Source organism: Nematostella vectensis, chromosome 12, assembly GCF_932526225.1.
Source record: "Nematostella vectensis chromosome 12, jaNemVect1.1, whole genome shotgun sequence".
In the NCBI taxonomy this organism is placed as follows: domain Eukaryota; kingdom Metazoa; phylum Cnidaria; class Anthozoa; order Actiniaria; family Edwardsiidae; genus Nematostella; species Nematostella vectensis.
This window is the reverse complement of record NC_064045.1, coordinates 4,761,009-4,779,821: the sequence shown is the minus strand read 5'-3', so window position 1 is coordinate 4,779,821 and position 18,813 is coordinate 4,761,009. Positions and strand designations below refer to the sequence as shown.

Sequence of the window (18,813 nt, the reverse complement as noted above, 5' to 3'; positions counted from 1 at the left end):
CTTCTACCAATTGTACACAAAAACAAAGGAGTGACTGAAGGACATTCTTTAAGGCAATTTTGGAATGGAGGGAACGGACGTAAGAGAAGAAAACGAAAAGAAACATTTAGGCCTAGCACAAACGCCGTTCTTTTCATTCTTTTCATAGAACAATCGTATTGTTTCATTTGCCAGCATTTGCATTTGGTACATGAAAAAAAGTTTCTAAATTAGACCTTAGTGAAAGATTGAGCTCCTGACAAACGTTAGCAAGAATAAATATGAAACATTTGTAAAACAAGTCACTGACATAAAAGACTATATAGTAACATAAGTGTTTAATACAAAGTTCGCATATGAACATATTTACACATCATCCTAACAGACGCGTTTTATTTTTAAAAAAAACGCCTAAACCAACACGACCAAAATGCCAAAGATTACTTTTCTGCTATCAACCTCCTCGTTCTAGAATCCCGTTAACCGCGAGTGATCCCGCCACTCAAGGGTGTTCCCGCGGGTCTATATAGGCCCGCTCATCTCATAGCTCTCGGCCTCGTCCCGAAAGTGATCGATCAGGTTGTTGATTTCGGCCACGCGGTCGCGGTTCCGCTTGATTTCGTCGCTGTGGATGTTCTCGATCAAGGTTTGCATCGTGGTGTTCGCACGCGTCACGATATCGTCTTCCTGTAGCGGGCAAAATAGAACTCGTGATAAGTTGTGATTGGCTCAATAGAACAAAGTAATCATAGTAATTGGCTTAATGGAATGTGTGATCATAGTAATTGGCTTAATGGAATATGTGATCATAGTGATTGGCTTAATTGAGCTTGTGACCGTAGTGATTGGCTCTATTGAACATGTGATCATAGTAATTGGCTTATTCTAATCCGTGATCATAGTGTCTGGCTAAATCGAACATGTGATCATAGTGACTGGCTAAAATCGAACATGTGATCATTGACTGGCTAAATCGAGCATGTGATCATAGTGATTGGCTAAAATCGAACATGTGATCATTGACTGGCTAAATCGAACATGTGATCATAGTGATTGGCTAAAATCGAACATGTGATCATTGACTGGCTAAATCGAGCATGTGATCATAGTGACTGGCTAAAATCGAACATGTGATCATAGTGACTGGCTAAAATCGAACATGTGATCATTGACTGGCTAAATCGAGCATGTGATCATAGTGATTGGCTAAAATCGAACATGTGATCATAGTGACTGGCTAAATCGAACGATCATAGGGAATAAAGTGGCTACCTTGTTGTCGATCTTAAGAAGGTGAGTGTCATGGGAGGCGCTGACAGCATTCATGATTGTGTCTTTGTCCACGAAAAGCTGAAACAACAATGGAATGTGAGCTGGGATGAATGGGGGAAAGGTACGGGATATGTGCGGGACAGGTACGGGATATGTGCGGGACAGGTACGGGATATGTGCGGGACAGGTACGGGATATGGGCAGGATCATTGTGGGAAAGGTACGGGATATGTGCGGGATCATTGTGGGAAAGGTACGGGATATGTGCGGGATAATTAATAATTTATCGCATTTATATTGCACAATTATCAATATAAAAATTTTGAACTGCGCATTACATCGAGTAAATAAAACTAGTAACAAATGCCAAACTATAATAATATTACGATAAAACTATGAATAATGTAATTACAATAGACCTATGATAAAAATAAAAGGAATATATATATATATTGATTATAAATTAAACGCTTCTTTAAATAAAAACGTCTTAAGTGCCTTTTTAAAACTACCTAGAGAACTAGTGCACCTTACTTCATCCGGAAGACTATTCCACAATCGGGGTGCGGCGACGGGAAATGCACGATCACCATAAGAATTTATTGACTTAATGGTGCATCTCAGGGTCATGTTATTATTTGATCTGAGACTATAAGTTCTGTTGTTAGAAACGTTAATAAAATCCTTGATATAACCGGGCGAATTGCCATGTATGGCCTTAAAGGTTATCAATAAAATCTAATTCGGTAAACAACCGGCAACCAATGAAGGCTTATAAGTACCGGTGTTATGTGGCAAAACTTACTCTCTCGAAATATAACTCTAGCAGCAGCATTTTGCACGCGCTGCAATTTTTGCAAAAGGTAGCCAGGGCTACCATGCAGTAAACTATTACAGTAATCTAGACGGCTTGTGACAAGAGCATTAATAAGCGTTTCTGTGTCACCTCTAGTTAAGTATGGTCTAATTCTTCTTATATTATACATGTGATAAAAGGCAGTAGAGCAGGTTTTTGTGATATGGTCCGACATTGAAAGATTTGAATCTATCCACACCCCAAGATTCTTGACCGGTGACTTTGAAAATATCATATCATTGACTACGCGAAGCTGATCTACACTAACTTTAGGAAGCTGCTGTTATGTGCGGGAGAGGTAAGGGATATGTGCGGGATAATTGCGTGATAGGTACGGGATGTGGGCAGGATCATTGTGGGAAAGGTACGGGATATGTGCGGGATAATTTTAGGAAAGGAAGGGTTATGTGCGTGATCATTGGGGGAAAGGTACGGGATATGTGCGTGATCATTGTGGGAAAAGTACGGGATATGTGCAGGATCATTGTGTGAAAGGCACGGGATATGTGCGGGGTCATTGTGTGAAAGGCACGGAATATATGCGGAATAATTGTGGGAAGGGTACAGTATATGTGCGGGATAATTGTAGGAAAGGAAGGGTTATGTGCGGGACCTTTGTGGGAAAGGTACGGGATATGTGGGATCATTGTGGGAAAGGTACGGGATATGTGCGGGATCATTGTGGGAAAGGAACGGGATATGTGCCGGATCATTGTGGGAAAAGTACAGGATATGTGCGTGCTCATTGTGGAAAAGGTACGGGATATGTGCGGGATCATTGTGGAAAAGGTACGGGATATGTGCGTGATCATTGTGGAAAAGGTACGGGATATGTGCGGGATCATTGTGGAAAAGGTACGGGATATGTGCGGGATCATTGTGGGAAAGGTACGGGATATGTGCGGGATCATTGTGGGAAAGGTACGGGATATGTGCGGGATCATTGTGGGAAAGGAACGGGATATGTGCGGGATCATTGTGGAAAAGGTACGGGATATGTGCCGGATCATTGTGGGAAAGGTACAGGATATGTGCGTGATCATTGTGGAAAAGGTAAGGGATATGTGCGGGATCATTGTGGAAAAGGTACGGGATATGTGCGGGATCATTGTGGGAAAGGTACGGGATATGTGCGTGATCATTGTGGGAAAGGTACGGGATATGTGCGTGATCATTTGTGGAAAAGGTACGGGATATGTGCGGGATCATTGTGGAAAAAGTACGGGATATGTGCGGGATCATTGTGGGAAAGGAACGGGATATGTGCGTGATCATTGAGGAAAAGGTACGGGATATGTGCGGGATCATTGTGGGAAAGGTACGGGATATGTGCGTGATCATTGTGGAAAAGGTACGGAATATGTGCGGGATCATTGTGGGAAAGGAACGGGATATGTGCGGGATCATTGTGGAAAAGGTACGGGATATGTGTGGGATCATTGTGGGAAAGGTACGGGATATGTGTGGGATCATTGTGGGAAAGGTACGGGATATGTGTGGGATCATTGTGGGAAAGGTACGGGATATGTGTGAGATCATTGTGGGAAAGGTACGGGATATGTGCGTGATCATTGTGGGAAAGGAACGGGATATGTGCCGGATCATTGTGGGAAAAGTACAGGATATGTGCGGGATCATTGTGGAAAAGGTACGGGATCATTGTGGAAAAGGTACGGGATCATTGTGGGAAAGGTACGGGATATGTGCGGGATCATTGTGGGAAAGGTACGGGATATGTGCCGGATCATTGTGGAAAAGGTACGGGATATGTGTGGGATTATTGTGGGAAAAGAACGGGATATGTGCGTGATCATTGAGGAAAAGGTACGGGATATGTGCGTGATCATTGAGGAAAAGGTACGGGATATGTGCGGGATCATTGTGGAAAAGGTACGGGATATGTGCGGGATCATTGTGTGAAAGGCACGTACGGGATATGTGCGGGATAATTGCGGGACACGTACGGGATATGTGCGGGATCATTAGGGATAGAGTAGGTTCGGGCTATTGGGCAATGAACAACTTATCATACCAATCAGAAGCATCAAAGTATATGGTGAATAATAATAATAAAAAAATCAGGGCAACCAATAGGAAAATGCGTACTAAAAATCCGTCCAATAGCAATCGCCGTACCATTCTGAGGTCGTCAGGTAAGTCCTCTTCCAGCTCGTTCTTCATCAGCTTCTCTAGCGTGACCACCGCGATGTCAGACACCCTCTCGTTATGAATATTCTCCAGGTCACGCAACTGCGTCATCGTGACATAAGTCAAGGAATGTCACACAATTGATCATGAAGTATCAAAGAGTAAGAAGTGTTTACTCTATCAAATACCTTAAAACATATATGCTATCAACAGAAAAGGACAGAGAGACGATCAGTATTAACAACGACTATTTTTGTATGGATTGCAAGACTTGGCCGATCTAGGACCTCTAAGATGTGAATTGATGAAAGCGCTGGTTGTTAATTGATTGGTTGACTAAACTAACCAGGGGTTTCATTAATTTTCAGTGTAGGCAGTGCAGATTGTAAAGTAGTGGGTGGAAGTTATTTTATTATATTAGTCCAAACAAAATTTTAATCGACAGCGCTTGAGAAATAGTAGCTGGCAGTTCCGCCGGCCGCCAGGCCTTAATAAAACCCTTGCTAATGATTGTACCACAGGGCCAGCTCCTCTGCGGCACATGTGCTAAATGGTTGTTTTGTAAGTACTCTCCTGAAATTAATTAAGGTAGCTTATGGAATATAAAAGGATATAGTCCCTGCACATTCTCAACGAAGGACGTGACCATGTCTGCCATGCTGCGCTCAAAATCCTTAATTGTGTCCTTTATTACAGAAAAAAAACACATTATGACCAACAAAGATGCACAGATTAGCTTCACGTCACCCCAAAACACAAACGCTCCTCTAGTATAATTGATGTTACATCATAAAGCCCAATAGTGCATTCTTCACACTTCCTTTTAACCTAACCACAACCACCCCCCCCCCCCTTAACACCTAGTTCCCTGGGCAAGCTGTTTTATATCAAACTGGTCAACTTGTTGCATCTCAAGGCTTGGTAGTATATCCTTTATTCTTCTTTTTGCCCCCCCCCCCCCCCCCCCCCAATACCTCATTCCCTAGGCAAGCTGTATTGATGTACCTCTAGCAGGTCAACTAGCTGTATCTTAAGGCCCAATAGTGCATCCTTTATCCTCCCCACCCCCCCCTCCCAAGGCAAGCTGTCTTGATGTCTCTTTAACAGGTCGACTAGCTGTATCTTAAGGCCCAATAGTGCATCCTTTATCCTCCCCACCCCCCCTCCCAAGGCAAGCTGTCTTGATGTCCCTTTTACAGGTCGACTAGCTGTATCTTAAGGCCCAATAGTGCATCCTTTATCCTCCCCACCCCCCCTCCCAAGGCAAGCTGTCTTGATGTCCCTTTAACAGGTCAACTAGCTGTATCTTAAGGCCCAATAGTGTATCCTTCATCCTCCTCACCCCCCCTCCCAAGGCAAGCTGTCTTGATGTCCCTTTAACAGGTCAACTAGCTGTATCTTAAGGCCCAATAGTGCATCCTTTATCCTCCCCCCCCTCTCCCAAGGCAAGCTGTCTTGATGTCCCTTTAACAGGTCAACTAGCTGTATCTTAAGGCCCAATAGTGCATCCTTTATCCTCCCCCCCCTCTCCCAAGGCAAGCTGTCTTGATGTCCCTTTAACAGGTCAACTAGCTGTATCTTAAGGCCCAATAGTGCATCCTTTATCCTCCCCCCCCTCTCCCAAGGCAAGCTGTCTTGATGTCCCTTTAACAGGTCAACTAGCTGTATCTTAAGGCCCAATAGTGCATCCTTTATCCTCCCCACCCCCCCTCCCAAGGCAAGCTGTCTTGATGTCTCTTTAACAGGTCAACTAGCTGTATCTCCAGGCCCAATAGTGCATCCTTTATCCTCCCCACCCCCCTCCCAAGGCAAGCTGTCTTGATGTCCCTTTAACAGGTCAACTAGCTGTATCTCCAGGCCCAATAGTGCATCCTTTATCCTCCCCCCCCCCCTCCCAAGGCAAGCTGTCTTGATGTCCCTTTAACAGGTCAACTAGCTGTATCTTAAGGCCCAATAGTGCATCCTTTATCCTCCCCACCCCCCCTCCCAAGGCAAGCTGTCTTGATGTCCCTTTAACAGGTCGACTAGCTGTATCTCCAGGCCCAATAGTGCATCCTTTATCCAACTGTTCAGCACCCCCCCCCCCCCACCAAAAAAAATACCTCATTCCCTGGGAATGCTGTACTGATGTACCTCTAGCTGGTCGACTAGTTGCATCTCCAGCCCCATCAGTGTGTCCCACAGCTTAGTAATCTCTTCTTGTATCTCTTTCATCATGGTTTCCAGGACCGCAGTGTCTGTTGTATTTGAGTAATCCAGGAATGCCTGGGAAAACAAACAAAATAGTAGACATCAGGGGGTATGGAGTTGAAAACCCACAAGGGGCGTGGCCTGGACAGTGTCCTACTGTAGGGTACATTAACCACCCCCAGGGTTTGTATTAAAGATAAATTTTACGTTTTATACAAAAATATTTCAAGGGAAAAGCATATTCACCAATGAGCCATAAGTGACACAAGGGGTCAACCCAACTTTAGATATAGCCAGAAAGTGACATTCATAACCAATAAAATTGCAATGAATTGCTGATGTTTCAAGCACAGCTTTCATTTCATCCTGCGTTAATTCATTTTCCTGATTTCAGCATGCCTATGAATACCCCCTAGTTTTCTACATCTTAGTCTTTCTAGTCATAGACACATGACACTATAGACACTTGCTTTACCTTCTTCTTGAAGTCAATGTATTTTTGGATGTGCTTGACGCCCTCTGACTTGTTGTCAGTCTTGGCCTCATTTAGACACTGGAAAAATGAGTCCACCTCTTCTTTACGTTTCTTGCTCTCCTTTAGACCAAACTCAAAGATTTCCAGGCAAACAGCAGTGAATTTATCTTGGAAGGTATACAGAGTTAAGGAAAAAAAGTTACTGAATGCAGGACAAGAAATATCTTTCACAGCTTATTCCTTCAATTTGTAATAAATGCCATGCATTTTTTAGAAACTAAGCTTTTAGTTAAAAACATTCATTTTCTGATCTCCAAACTAGAATTTTGTTTTTTAACCCAAACAAACTAAATTCAAATTTGAGATTATGATACACTTGGCTTCTAAAAATTGAAATTCTTAGACTTTGAAAAGGATATTTTTTGAGGATGTCTTCCATTCCAGGAAGAATGGACATCTTGTTGACTTCAGGATCTTCGCTAAACATGGACTCATACAGGGCACGGCCATTGAGCTCGTCCACATATGCAGCCTGTGGGAAGAGAAGGATTTTAATTCATGCCATATTTTTGTCGGATCCTCTGTACCAAAGGCAGGTTGTTAGTTTTCATTTCAGCTCTTGCATCCTTTTACACAATTAAAAAACCTATCCTGGGTTTGAAGGAAATAAAAGTTTGATTGTAATACCTATCTAGAAATAACTTATTTCAACATACCTTATAACAAAATTATCTTATTATCAATTTGTTAAAACATACTGTAAAACATGTAAAGGGTTTGATGCCTTTTCCCATCTCTCAAAGTACCCTGTGACCATAACATTTTATAACAGGGAGACATGATGGAAAAACATGACAAGATGCTTCAAATAAGCCCATTTCACATCGAATATGGCAGAGAATTTCTCTGAGTACTTGGTAACTTTTAGCAAACAAAATATCAAGTGCGACTTTTTTTAAATTGATGCAACTTTTTTTAAAGTGTCATTGAAATTGATGATAAAAGGAAAAATTATCTTAAAAAGCAAAAATCTGGTTATGTGCACTTCGGCCTCATGTTATTTGTGTTTTGAAAATCAGTCCGTAATACAAGGAACCGTTAGCCATTGTAAGAAATTGTGTTCACTCTCTCTATCTGTAATTGAGCGTTTTCCAGGTTTTTCCGTCATTTCTAACAGGGACCATAAACTAGTGGTTTCAAAGTATATCATTAAAAATTGTTTGTTTAAGACAGCAGGGATTTAGTCACAGTTTTCAATAGGACGGGGCTCAAAGGGTTCTTTAATTAATGTTTTAATTAATGTTCTTAACATAACATTCACTATATTTTGGGCTGCTAGAACAGGGGTTTGGTTGAACCCCCTAAGGCCCCTTGACGACCCAGGCCACGCCCCTAGCCATTACCTTATGTAGCAGTCTCTCTTTATTTCTAGCCTCCTCCTCGTCTTGTTTCTTTTGGGCCACTGTTTCATCATGTACCATCTCTTCTATTGAGTACTTATACCTTTCGGTGGCTGCTTCTCTTGCAGTCTCGTCTATCAGGCGGAAGTCTAGGTATACTAGATCTGGCAGATGCGCAATGACGTATTCCTTGTATTTGGAGTCTTCACAGAACGGGTTAAAGCTGAGGTTGAGTGTCCTTAGATTTTTGAACCGCCTCAAATATATCACCTGTCAAGAAAATACAATTCATTATTTAAACTAAAAGATGTATATTATTTAATAAAAGGTGTAGATAAGAGGCCCAGAATTTTTTAAGAGTATATTAGACTCACATTATCCAATTGCTTGAGGCTGTTGTTGCCAATGGAAAACACATGCAGATTAGTGAGACTATCCATGTTTTCAATTTTCGTAATTCTGTTATTGTAGAGGGTAAGGTCTTTTAATTTTGTCAGCTTGTCCAATCCCTCTATTACCTCTATATTGTTAAATGACAAATCTGAAACATAGAAAACAAAGATTTTAGGAATATCCTTAAATACTGTAAGAACACACACTTTATAGCATAGCTAGCATAGCCAGGGTTGGGCCAGATTTGTGGATAATCTCTATATTGGGCAAACATACACTCAAACATACACTCAAACAGCTGTGTTATCCCACAAAGAGTTGTCACACCATTGGTGTTACTAATATGATAATCTTGTTATTTTGTTTCTACTGTGAATGAGTCATAGCCTCAGTCCCCTCACCGCTTGTACAAGTGCAGCACATGTGTAGTGATGTCTGTAAAAGACTAAAACTTACCCAGCCACTGAAGATTCACCAGCATATCCAGACCTTCGATCTTCTCAATGATGTTATTATCAAGCTGTAGTGTGGTGAGATTTACAAAGCTCCAAAGATTATCGATCTTCAGTATATCTGAAAAAAGAACACAAATAGAATCAAAAAGCCCAAACTGTCGCAATCTCGTACCAGAACAATGAATACAATACATCATTGAGTCTGCCCTGAAGAAGTCTTATTAAAGACGAAAATTTGGCAGAGTCGATTTCCAGTTTTTGGTGTATTGAAAAAAGAACACGATTTTATAGTAAGTTTAAAATGTTAGAAAATGGATGTAAATTTTTAAGTCAAATTTAAGTATTTTTAAATGAAACACAAATCGTTATTCATAACAGCGTATGAAGGAAAATGTAAAAATACCGGGTGTAATATCTAGTTGTTCTGATTAAATATAACAGCAACTGCAACTTACTTTTAAAATCAAGTCTCAGCGCCAGGACATTTTCAAAGTCTATTCCTTCTTGCTTCGCGATGCGACCAGCTTCCCCTTTTGGCCCTTGTTCTTCAACAGCTTGCTTTAGCATGTGCTCGTCGATAACCGACGGCTCTATAGTGTCGTATAGCCGGCTCATGGTGTTTTTTTTTTATCCGAAACGACCCATAAATAAAAGAGATTTAAAAAGGTTTTCCTTGTACAAGAAGTCGTTGTCAAGTTCATTTGTTGTCCCAGACGACACGACCGTGATGGAAACCGAAGCCTGGGCACTAGGTGGGGGGAATTAACGCTGTCACACACACATGCAGGCGTTTTAAATCATAAAAAATATCGAAATCAAGAATAAAGACGAGAGTTGAATACATGAGATGACTTTTAAACTTGCTCGATATTAATAAAATGTGCTAAGCGTGAAAAATGAAATGGTTTGCGCTTTGACCGAGAAAAGATAGAGATCTGGGTCTATTATCACTATTTCGCATGCGCACTTAAGAGGACCGCTGTGACCTTTCGCAGGCTCTGGGACACAAAATCAAATACAAACTCTTTGAGGAATTCCTCTGGTTTAGAGCCAAAATATTCACGCAAAATGATGGAATACGAGTACGAAATAGACCCTAGGTCAGTGTTAAATACTACCTGGTACAGTTGGTGTTAATTATGTAACGATCATTTGGGTGACAATTGTGATTTTTTCTATTTCTGGCAGAGGTCTTCAAGGAAAGCCCGGCTCGGTTACTCTTATCAAAGATAAACAAAATTTAATTGGTATCAGTATAGGTGGTGGGGCCCCACTGTGTCCATGCCTTTATGTCGTACAAGTCTTCGATAACACACCAGCGTCTAAAGATGGTACTCTTCAAGCGGGAGACGAAATTGTTGGAGTAAATGGAAAATCTTTACGAGGGAAGACAAAAGTCGACGTGGCTCGCGCGATACAGGCTGTCAAGGTTGGTTGGGATTGGCACTAATTTCTCTCCCGTTTTCTCGACTTTTATGGCTCAAAAGATTAACACGCAGTATCCTATTTGTTTTACATCCTATTATCTATGGAGGTTATCTTAAATCATTACAGATGTTATAGTTCATTGATCCGATGATCATTGTTTATAAAATATTTATAGATAGATTGCTTTTGACAAAGTCTCGTCCTTTTGTGTTAAAAGGAACAACGACAATTTATATATACCTAGTAAACAAAGTATAATCTTTGTGTGCTTTAACTTGCAATGATTACTGAAGTAATACCTGTAGATCATAGTTTGAAAAATCTTGCTTTTGTTTTGTGTTGTTGTTCACACGTTTCAACCTGAAATGAAATATCAGATTCAATTGGCTAGAGCATAAAGTATTTGAGCAGCATTAAATAAAGGGTGGCGCAGGTTATTGTTATTATTTCAACTTGTGGATGCTTTTTTTCATTTCTAATGAATTGTGAAAGGGTAAATTGAAAAATGGGATAATGAATGCTGCCATCGCAGTGATTCATGAATGGCAGAATGTGATCAGCATGATTTAATATCTACGCCTTAACAATCTGTGAATCATGATTCTGGGTAAGGATTGTTTTATGTTGAGTGTACACTAGATAAGCTTGTGAAACATGATCACTTGGGTATTTTAGGAACTTGTGAATCATACAGGGAGGCCCCTAACCACCCCTGTTTAATAAATATCTTACACCCACTGTACCTGCTAACTCCCCCTCATTAGGTTGGAGTCTCAAGATTTTGGACCCCTTCTCCCTCTCCGCATTGAGCACCAGATTTATATTGCTTCCAAAAAGTAATTCTACAGATAATCAATATTTTGCCTATTTTCTATCAAAGTCATTAAAACAATAATTCCCTTGCATAGCGCAATAGTGAATAATATATATACGCCACCCCTCCCCCAAAAATACTCTCAAGAATTTTGGGGGTTGACAGTTATTCAACCATAGTAATCATTACGTCATTTCAAATGAATTTGACTTTGTTTTTGAAGTTTATCCCTGTTGTGATTTTGTGTGTTGAATTTTAAAATTCCAGGAAGAAGTGATAATCAACTATGTTAAGCTCCATGCGGACCCCAAGGAAGGCAAGACACTGGACATAGTCATGAAGAAGATGAAGCATCGAATGGTGGAGGGCATGAGTTCCTCTACAGCGGACGCTCTTGGGCTCAGTCGTGCTATTTTGTGCAATGGTGAGGCAAAGTCTACCACTTTAAGTCTTTTACTTACCCTTGTCATCAAATGACCGAAAAATACCATAACATTTGGAAGAGAGAACAAATCTTGTGAGTCCTGCCTTTTTCCAAACTGTAGGGCATACCTTACCTAAATATCATACCATACCTTACCCAATATCATTTCAAAATTTTATCTCCAGTCAGAGAGAGGCCACATGCCACAATTAAACTTGAAATGACTTGTGCCCTTATTGGTTTATTGTCACATCATGTGATAATTTCCTTCGCTCTTATTGGCTCATTGTCATATCAAGTGACTATTACCTTGGCCCTTATTAGTTTATTGTCATATCATGTGATAATTACCTTGGCCCTTATTGGTTTATTGTCATATCATGTGATAATTACCTTGGCTCTTATTGGTTTATTGTCATATCATGTGATAATTACCTTGGCCATTATTGGTTTATAGTCATATCATGTGACCATTCATTTGTGCCCTCATTGACTCATTGTCCACAATCCCCAGATGATGACTTTGTTGATTTTTACAGATGGCCTCGTGAAGAAACTTGATGAGCTGGAGCAGAATGCGAATGTCTACAAAGGTACCATGATCAGTAGAACTTAAACATCTTATTTAAAACATCTCTTAAAGCACTACCCTAAATGTTTATCATTATGTTTCCCAGGCCTGTTAGACCACGCCCGGCAGTACCTCCACAGCTTCTACCAGTTATCACAAACACACAAAGGTAAAGTGTACCCAGAAGTCAGGGTTATTTCTAAGTGTTGACTGCCAGCAATTTTTGCTGGATTGAAATAAGGTTAAAGAAGGCCAGTTCGCCTCCATTTTATTCTGCTTCTCATTGCTGAGTCACACAAAGAATCCATTTCCATTGGCTAATTCAAGCAAGTAACTAAGAAACTTTCTATTAAACATCTTTAATAACGTAGCAGACTTCAATTGTGGATTGTTATTTTGAAGTTTCCTTGCAATTAAACTGTTCTATTGTGTAGTTCCAGAAAATATCCATTCCCCCCTATTGAGATGGTAGGAGGTACCCCTCTGGAATTCCCAACCCCCTAGAAAAAGATAAATACTGTAACTGTTAAGGAAAAATAGCATTTTTTCCCCCCTTCCCTTTGGAAATTCCTGGGTGTCTGACCCCCCCTGGAATGTCCAATCCCCTCAATAGGGGGTATGGATATTTTCTGGAACTACACATTTTCAGTTCAACAACAAAGGAGAACTTGATCAACCTTCTTTAAAGCCAGCTGAATTACAATATGCCTTTATAAACACGTTTTACTTGACTGTGTGTCTTTGACTGTCTAAGGAAGCTGATGTTTCATTCCTTTTCGTTTTTTTTTAGAATTAGGAAATATCTTTGCTGATGTTTCATTTATGTTTTTTGTTTAGAATTAGGGGATATCTTTGCTTCTATTGGTGTCAGAGAGCTCCAGCCAAATGCAAGCGAAGCCTTTGCCATTTTTAGTGAGGCTCACAGGTATGTTTACAAAAGCCCTTGAAATTGCTACATCATCCACTGTGCCCCTACTTTGTCTCAAATGAAGAGCTTTGTCACTAAAGGTAATATTGCTGTGTTTGCAAAAGCCCTTGAAATTGCTATCTTTTCCATCATCAAATCACTAAGCTTTGTCACTAAGGTAACATTGCTGTTACCTGTCCACACCCATTCCTATAGAGTAAATGCATAATTAACAACACTAATTTGAATATATATATATATATATATATATATATATATATATATATATATAAATAAACTACTTCTTTTCTCGTTTGAATCATTAAAACCTTAATGTTCAATTACATTTCAGGCAATTTGATAGACATGGAATGGATTTCCTCAAAAAAGTAAAACCCACTCTCAGTGACTTGAATACATATTTGTCAAAGGTGAGTTGGGTTTCTCTGCAAGCATTGTTTCAGCCAACGTAGCTTGCCTCTGGAACAGAATCTTGGTGAGCTGATGCTTTTGTGATCCCACTTCTCACTTTGTTAATCTAAACAGCAGAAAGCCAAGATAGCAGGCCTTTTTATTTAAGTTGTGCAATTTTTTCGTGATTTCAGGCAATCCCTGACACAAGGCTTACAATCAGAAAGTATGCTGATGCCAAATTTGAATATCTAGTAAGTTGTGTTGAAACCCTGGATTCTTAGTTGTTTTGTATGACGTTTTGAAACCCTTGAACTTTTTTATGTACATTCAACCCCGATAAAATGCTATTTTGATTGATTTTTTTTACAGTCTTACTGTCTGAAAGTGAAGGAGATGGATGATGAGGAATACGCTTATGCTGTAAGTTCAATTGTTGGCAATACACCTAACATGTAATAAGAAGAACTGGATGCAAGCAAATGTTAGCTTTAACAAAATGATGTTGTTGTCACCCACTTTCACTACAATACTTTTAGATTAAGCTATTATGGAGGAACATTTTGAGCTTGTAGTTGGAAGCTACAGTAGGAAGGGAAGGGAGGTGACTGATTATTTTATTCCTGTGTGTTGCATGTAGAAAGTATCCTTTAGAATCTCCTGTAGATGAGATGTTCCTAGGCAAGAGGGGCGGCGGAAGTGCGCTTAAGAATTTGAAACCACCACCTACCCCTCTCCCTGAAACCACTACCCACCCCTCCCCCCACTATTGGGACCACTCTGCCGCCCCTGGGCGAGAGTGGATGACTACAAATAATTCAAGCTGGTCTTATTCACTTCCTCTATTTACAGTTTTTTTTTGTTGTTGTTTTTTTAAATGTTTTTTATTAGAGTAATATTTTTTTCATTAGAGTAATATTTCTCCTATGTAACCAGGCTTTGCATGAATCCTTGTACAGAGTGGAGACTGGAAACTATGATTACAGGTTGGTGTTTGTACTTCTCAAAACAGTTGAAATCGCTTAAGGCTATTTTTTTAACCCATCCCCAAAGGCAAAAGTTGTGCCTTTTTAAAGTTAAAACTGTTCAAATTTGAATATTTTTATAAGATTGGTAGAGACAAATAATTATAACTGTTATTAGATTGCTTGTTTTAAAAGATGAATTTTGCTGTTGCGGTAAACAACACATTTTTCACAGATTAGACTTTGTGTGGGTTCCGGAGTGACAAAATATCATGTTAAATTTACTTTTGTGCTTTGAGAATCTACCAAAACCTGGCTTAGTTTAAGTAAATAATCTCAGTTGCAGTGAGATATGTGTGAATTCGTACTGTACTCAACTAATTTCATGCTGAAACAGTTTCCCTGTGCCATAGACACCTCAACCGTGCACCATAGTAACCCCTAGACAAGTCAATTTATAATAATGATAATGATAATAATAATAGTTTATTCGACCACTTGCAGTAATAATACAACTGAATTATGTGGAAGGCCAGCATTACAAAACATTAGTTGACAAAGCTGTTAGTAATAAAGTTATTGAAGCGATCAGTTCTACCGGACGGCTGTATTGCAGCTCTCAAGTGGCAAATCAAAAGTGATGTTATTAACTGAAATGTTGCTCGGCCAATAGAAGCCATGGGACCAGGCTAGTTGTAATCAAGTGGAGAGGACAAGGGGAGACTGAGTTTGCAAGGTTGATGTATTTGTGTTGCTTTCAGAGTTGTGCTGCGCTGTAGACAGCTGGCCCGGGAGAAGTTTGCCAAATTGAGGTCAGATGTGCTGGTGAAGCTTGAACTACTTGACCAGAAACATGGTGAGTCTGTATTATCACGATATCATGACCATCATGATGCCGTAATCATCATCACTGGCACCACGTCATCATCAACATCAAGAGCATCATCACTGGCACCATAATCATAATCATCAACACCACTACCACAATGACAGCATCATTACCATCATCATGATGATGTCATCATCATCACTGTCACCACGTCATCATAAACATCAAGATTATCACCACTACCACCATAATCATAATCATAATCATAATCATCAACACCACTACCACAATGACAGCATCATTACCATCATCATGATGATGACATCATCATCACTGTCACCAAATCATCATCAACATCAAGGTCATCATCGCTACCACCAAAATCATAATCATCAACACCACTACCACAATGACAATATCATTACCATCGTCATGATGATGTCATAATCATCACTTTCATCAACATCATCACCCAAACTATCATCATCATCACTACCATCATTATCCTGTACAGGACTTGAAGTGATCCCTGGACCTGAAACGATCTCCAAAAGTCTCCCAACTGATCCTGGGACACTGAACAATCCCGAGCACAGGGTGTGCGCACACACTCCTTGCCTACCTAAAAGTATTTCATTCCTTATTAAAGGATCGTGAAATACCATCCTTTTTTTCATATGATACCTATGACTGTGCCCCCCCCCTCTCAGCCAATCCTGTGTACACGCCTGCTCATCCTGCTAATATCATTCATGCTTGTCACGTAAGCCACCATTTTCTTACTAACTTCATACATCATTTTTATATAATTTTTATCTTAATGATTTTTTTCCCCAACTATCCCGATCTTTTAGTGCAAGATATCGTCTTCCAACTCCAACGATTCGTGTCAGCGGTTGCCGGTTACCATGACGACGCGTATGGCATACTGAAGGAAGCCAACGTGTTTCCGATCGAGGTTGACCTCACTAGAGGAGCACTGGGCAACACCCTTAAATAGGGACGTACAGTATACTTAGCAAATAGATAGGGTGGGGAACGGGTATGTTTCTCGTGTATTTACAGCCATTTTCAATTATTCTGCGAGCTCTCGACAACAATCTCCAACCGCTGACTTCCGCCATTCAAACTAGCGGAATACCATATAATGCTTTCTTTTTGATTGGCGGCTTGCTGAGAAACGGCGTAATTGATGGCCCTATGAAAACGCTTCAAGGATTTTGATTGTGGGATATCAGAAGGCGATTTAGCTATTGGAAATCAAAATATTTAACGCATCAATAAGAGTTTCCAAGAAAACTCTTCATATCCCTATGTAAACTCTCCTAATTCTCTGACAAACTATCTGCAAACTCTCCATATCCCTATGGGTTCCAAAATCGTCGGCTTTAGGCCTGTTTTCACTAGTGGAAAGGCCGAGACGAAGATAGTCGCAAAGACATAAGATTCTTACCTCGCGTGTGAACAGAACGGAACGGAAAGAAAGAAGGAACGGAACGGTTCATTTTTTTTCCTTATCACTCCCCGCTTACTTCTCAAAAGGCTAGTTTACTTCAAGCGCGTAACTCCTCCTGTACTTTTCTTCGCCTTGCTATTAAAGGAACAAGTAGTAAGGAGTGGAAACGTCCATTTGCCTTTTTAGGGTTATATGTTTTTCCGACTAGCAACCTCGAACCCAAAACACAATAGAACCCGTGTCATATAGCGTGTAGGAGTCGCGAAGTCTAAGTAACCCGATGCCTTAATAGACTTTGTAGACGTGGGTTGCATGGCGGAAGAACGGAGATACAGACATCTTTACAATGCAAAGCAAAGTGTGTTGTGCACAAAACTCGAATGGCGTAGGGATATTCGCATTATTTCCTTTCCATGTCTTTGTCTTTTTCCCCACACTATGAAAAAATGAGGAAGAATTTCCACATCGGTATCTAGAATGTGACAAAAAGCAAATACTTTGGCAACTTTCCAAAGAAGTCGTGTTAGTCAAAATGATCTCTGAACGCCAGGGCTGAATAACGTATGCGCATGCGCGTGCTCTGGCAAAAACAAACACATCGTAGTGTTGAATCGTTCGAGTAAAGGTACGAAGGATGACTTCAGTCGTTGTTTTGACTAACTGTACAGCATTAAAACCATACTGTACGAAATTTGACCGGTTTGTTTGATAAAGAGGGAGTTATAAAGAAAATTATAGCCTTAGGTTTGGTCTAGTTTTCTTAGCATTCGTCGAAATGTGACAGTTCGCCGGTAAAACGCCGCCATTTCAAAACAAAAAGGCTAGTTTAACCGCGCGGTACTGTAACCAGTCGCGGTTTTCAGCAGTCTCTCTGGACATGTTTCCGTCCCAGCGTGAATGCAGCATAGCAAGGAACAGAAACAGACGTTCGCGATTTCTTTTTTTAATGTGAATGCAGCATAGCAACTTACATGTAACAGACGTTCACCATTTCTTTAAGGATGAAATAATTAGTCAAATAGTTTACTGTCGAATCCGTTGTATCGCGACCCGCGTTTTCAAAACACGATTTGTTTTGGTTTTCTGTTCCGTCAGTAAAACCATTCTGAGCCAATCAGAGTCTCGCTTTGTACACTTCCCTGGCTATCCTCTGGACGAAAACCAGACAGTGTCGCGACAGAAAGCCAGGCAACTGCACTGGCGACAGATGGCAAGAATCTGATTGGCTTAGAATAATTTGACTGGCGGAACAAAAAATCCCAAAAGACAAAAACAAATCGATGTTTTGAAAATGCGGCGTCGCGATACAACGGATTCGATAGTGAGCACGAAGAATGTGAATACTAGAGGAAGCACAACACAGTCTAGTAATTTATTCAGAATGTATCAAACACAATTTCCCACAGAAAGAGATAATCCATTAGTGGTATCGGCAAAATCTTGTGATGAATCTCTGGGATTCTGGAATTCTTCTTGTGTATGAAATATTCAAAACGGATGTTTCCACGAGAATCATTTTACCAAATGTGGTGGTAACTAAAATAGTTTCTTAGACAGTCTTTAAGAAAGCAACTTATATTATGGAAATATTTGTAATAGATTAGCGAGAAGCAAAAGGCACGAGAAGTTAAAGTTTTAAACAAAAATAATGTTTCGTGTACAGTATAGATAAAGGAAACATTGAAATATGAATTGTGAAATAAAGTGAAAGGCATTTATTTATTTAGACCAGTTCCTCTGTAAACATAATTATAAAGACTTAATTAAATTAACTTCAAACAAGTAGTTGTCGTAGAACTATTTCTATTTTTCTTTAAGATAAATGAATTGTGTGTGAATT

General features: G+C 40.1%; 2 protein-coding genes across 2 annotated transcripts; one reads left to right on the top strand and one right to left on the bottom strand.

The window, feature by feature from the left end:
- Window positions 1–105: 105 nt before the first annotated feature.
- Window positions 106–10,083, bottom strand: LOC5509664 (dynein regulatory complex subunit 3). Its single transcript, XM_048720194.1, has 11 exons — window positions 9,624–10,083; window positions 9,170–9,286; window positions 8,695–8,861; window positions 8,324–8,590; window positions 7,340–7,452; window positions 6,921–7,095; window positions 6,389–6,520; window positions 4,870–4,940; window positions 4,244–4,367; window positions 1,252–1,329; window positions 106–666 (listed from the first exon to the last, which is right to left on the bottom strand). Exons 1-11 carry the CDS (start codon window positions 9,781–9,783, stop codon window positions 502–504), a joined length of 1,569 nt encoding a protein of 522 aa, XP_048576151.1. The 5' UTR covers window positions 9,784–10,083; the 3' UTR covers window positions 106–501.
- A 49-nt stretch (window positions 10,084–10,132) lies between these two features.
- On the top strand, window positions 10,133–18,755 carry LOC5509663 (PRKCA-binding protein). Its single transcript, XM_001630110.3, has 12 exons — window positions 10,133–10,268; window positions 10,357–10,597; window positions 11,678–11,834; window positions 12,374–12,427; window positions 12,512–12,574; window positions 13,243–13,330; window positions 13,665–13,743; window positions 13,918–13,977; window positions 14,096–14,146; window positions 14,660–14,709; window positions 15,450–15,544; window positions 16,372–18,755. Exons 1-12 carry the CDS (start codon window positions 10,237–10,239, stop codon window positions 16,515–16,517), a joined length of 1,116 nt encoding a protein of 371 aa, XP_001630160.1. The 5' UTR covers window positions 10,133–10,236; the 3' UTR covers window positions 16,518–18,755.
- The last annotated feature ends 58 nt before the right edge of the window (window positions 18,756–18,813 follow it).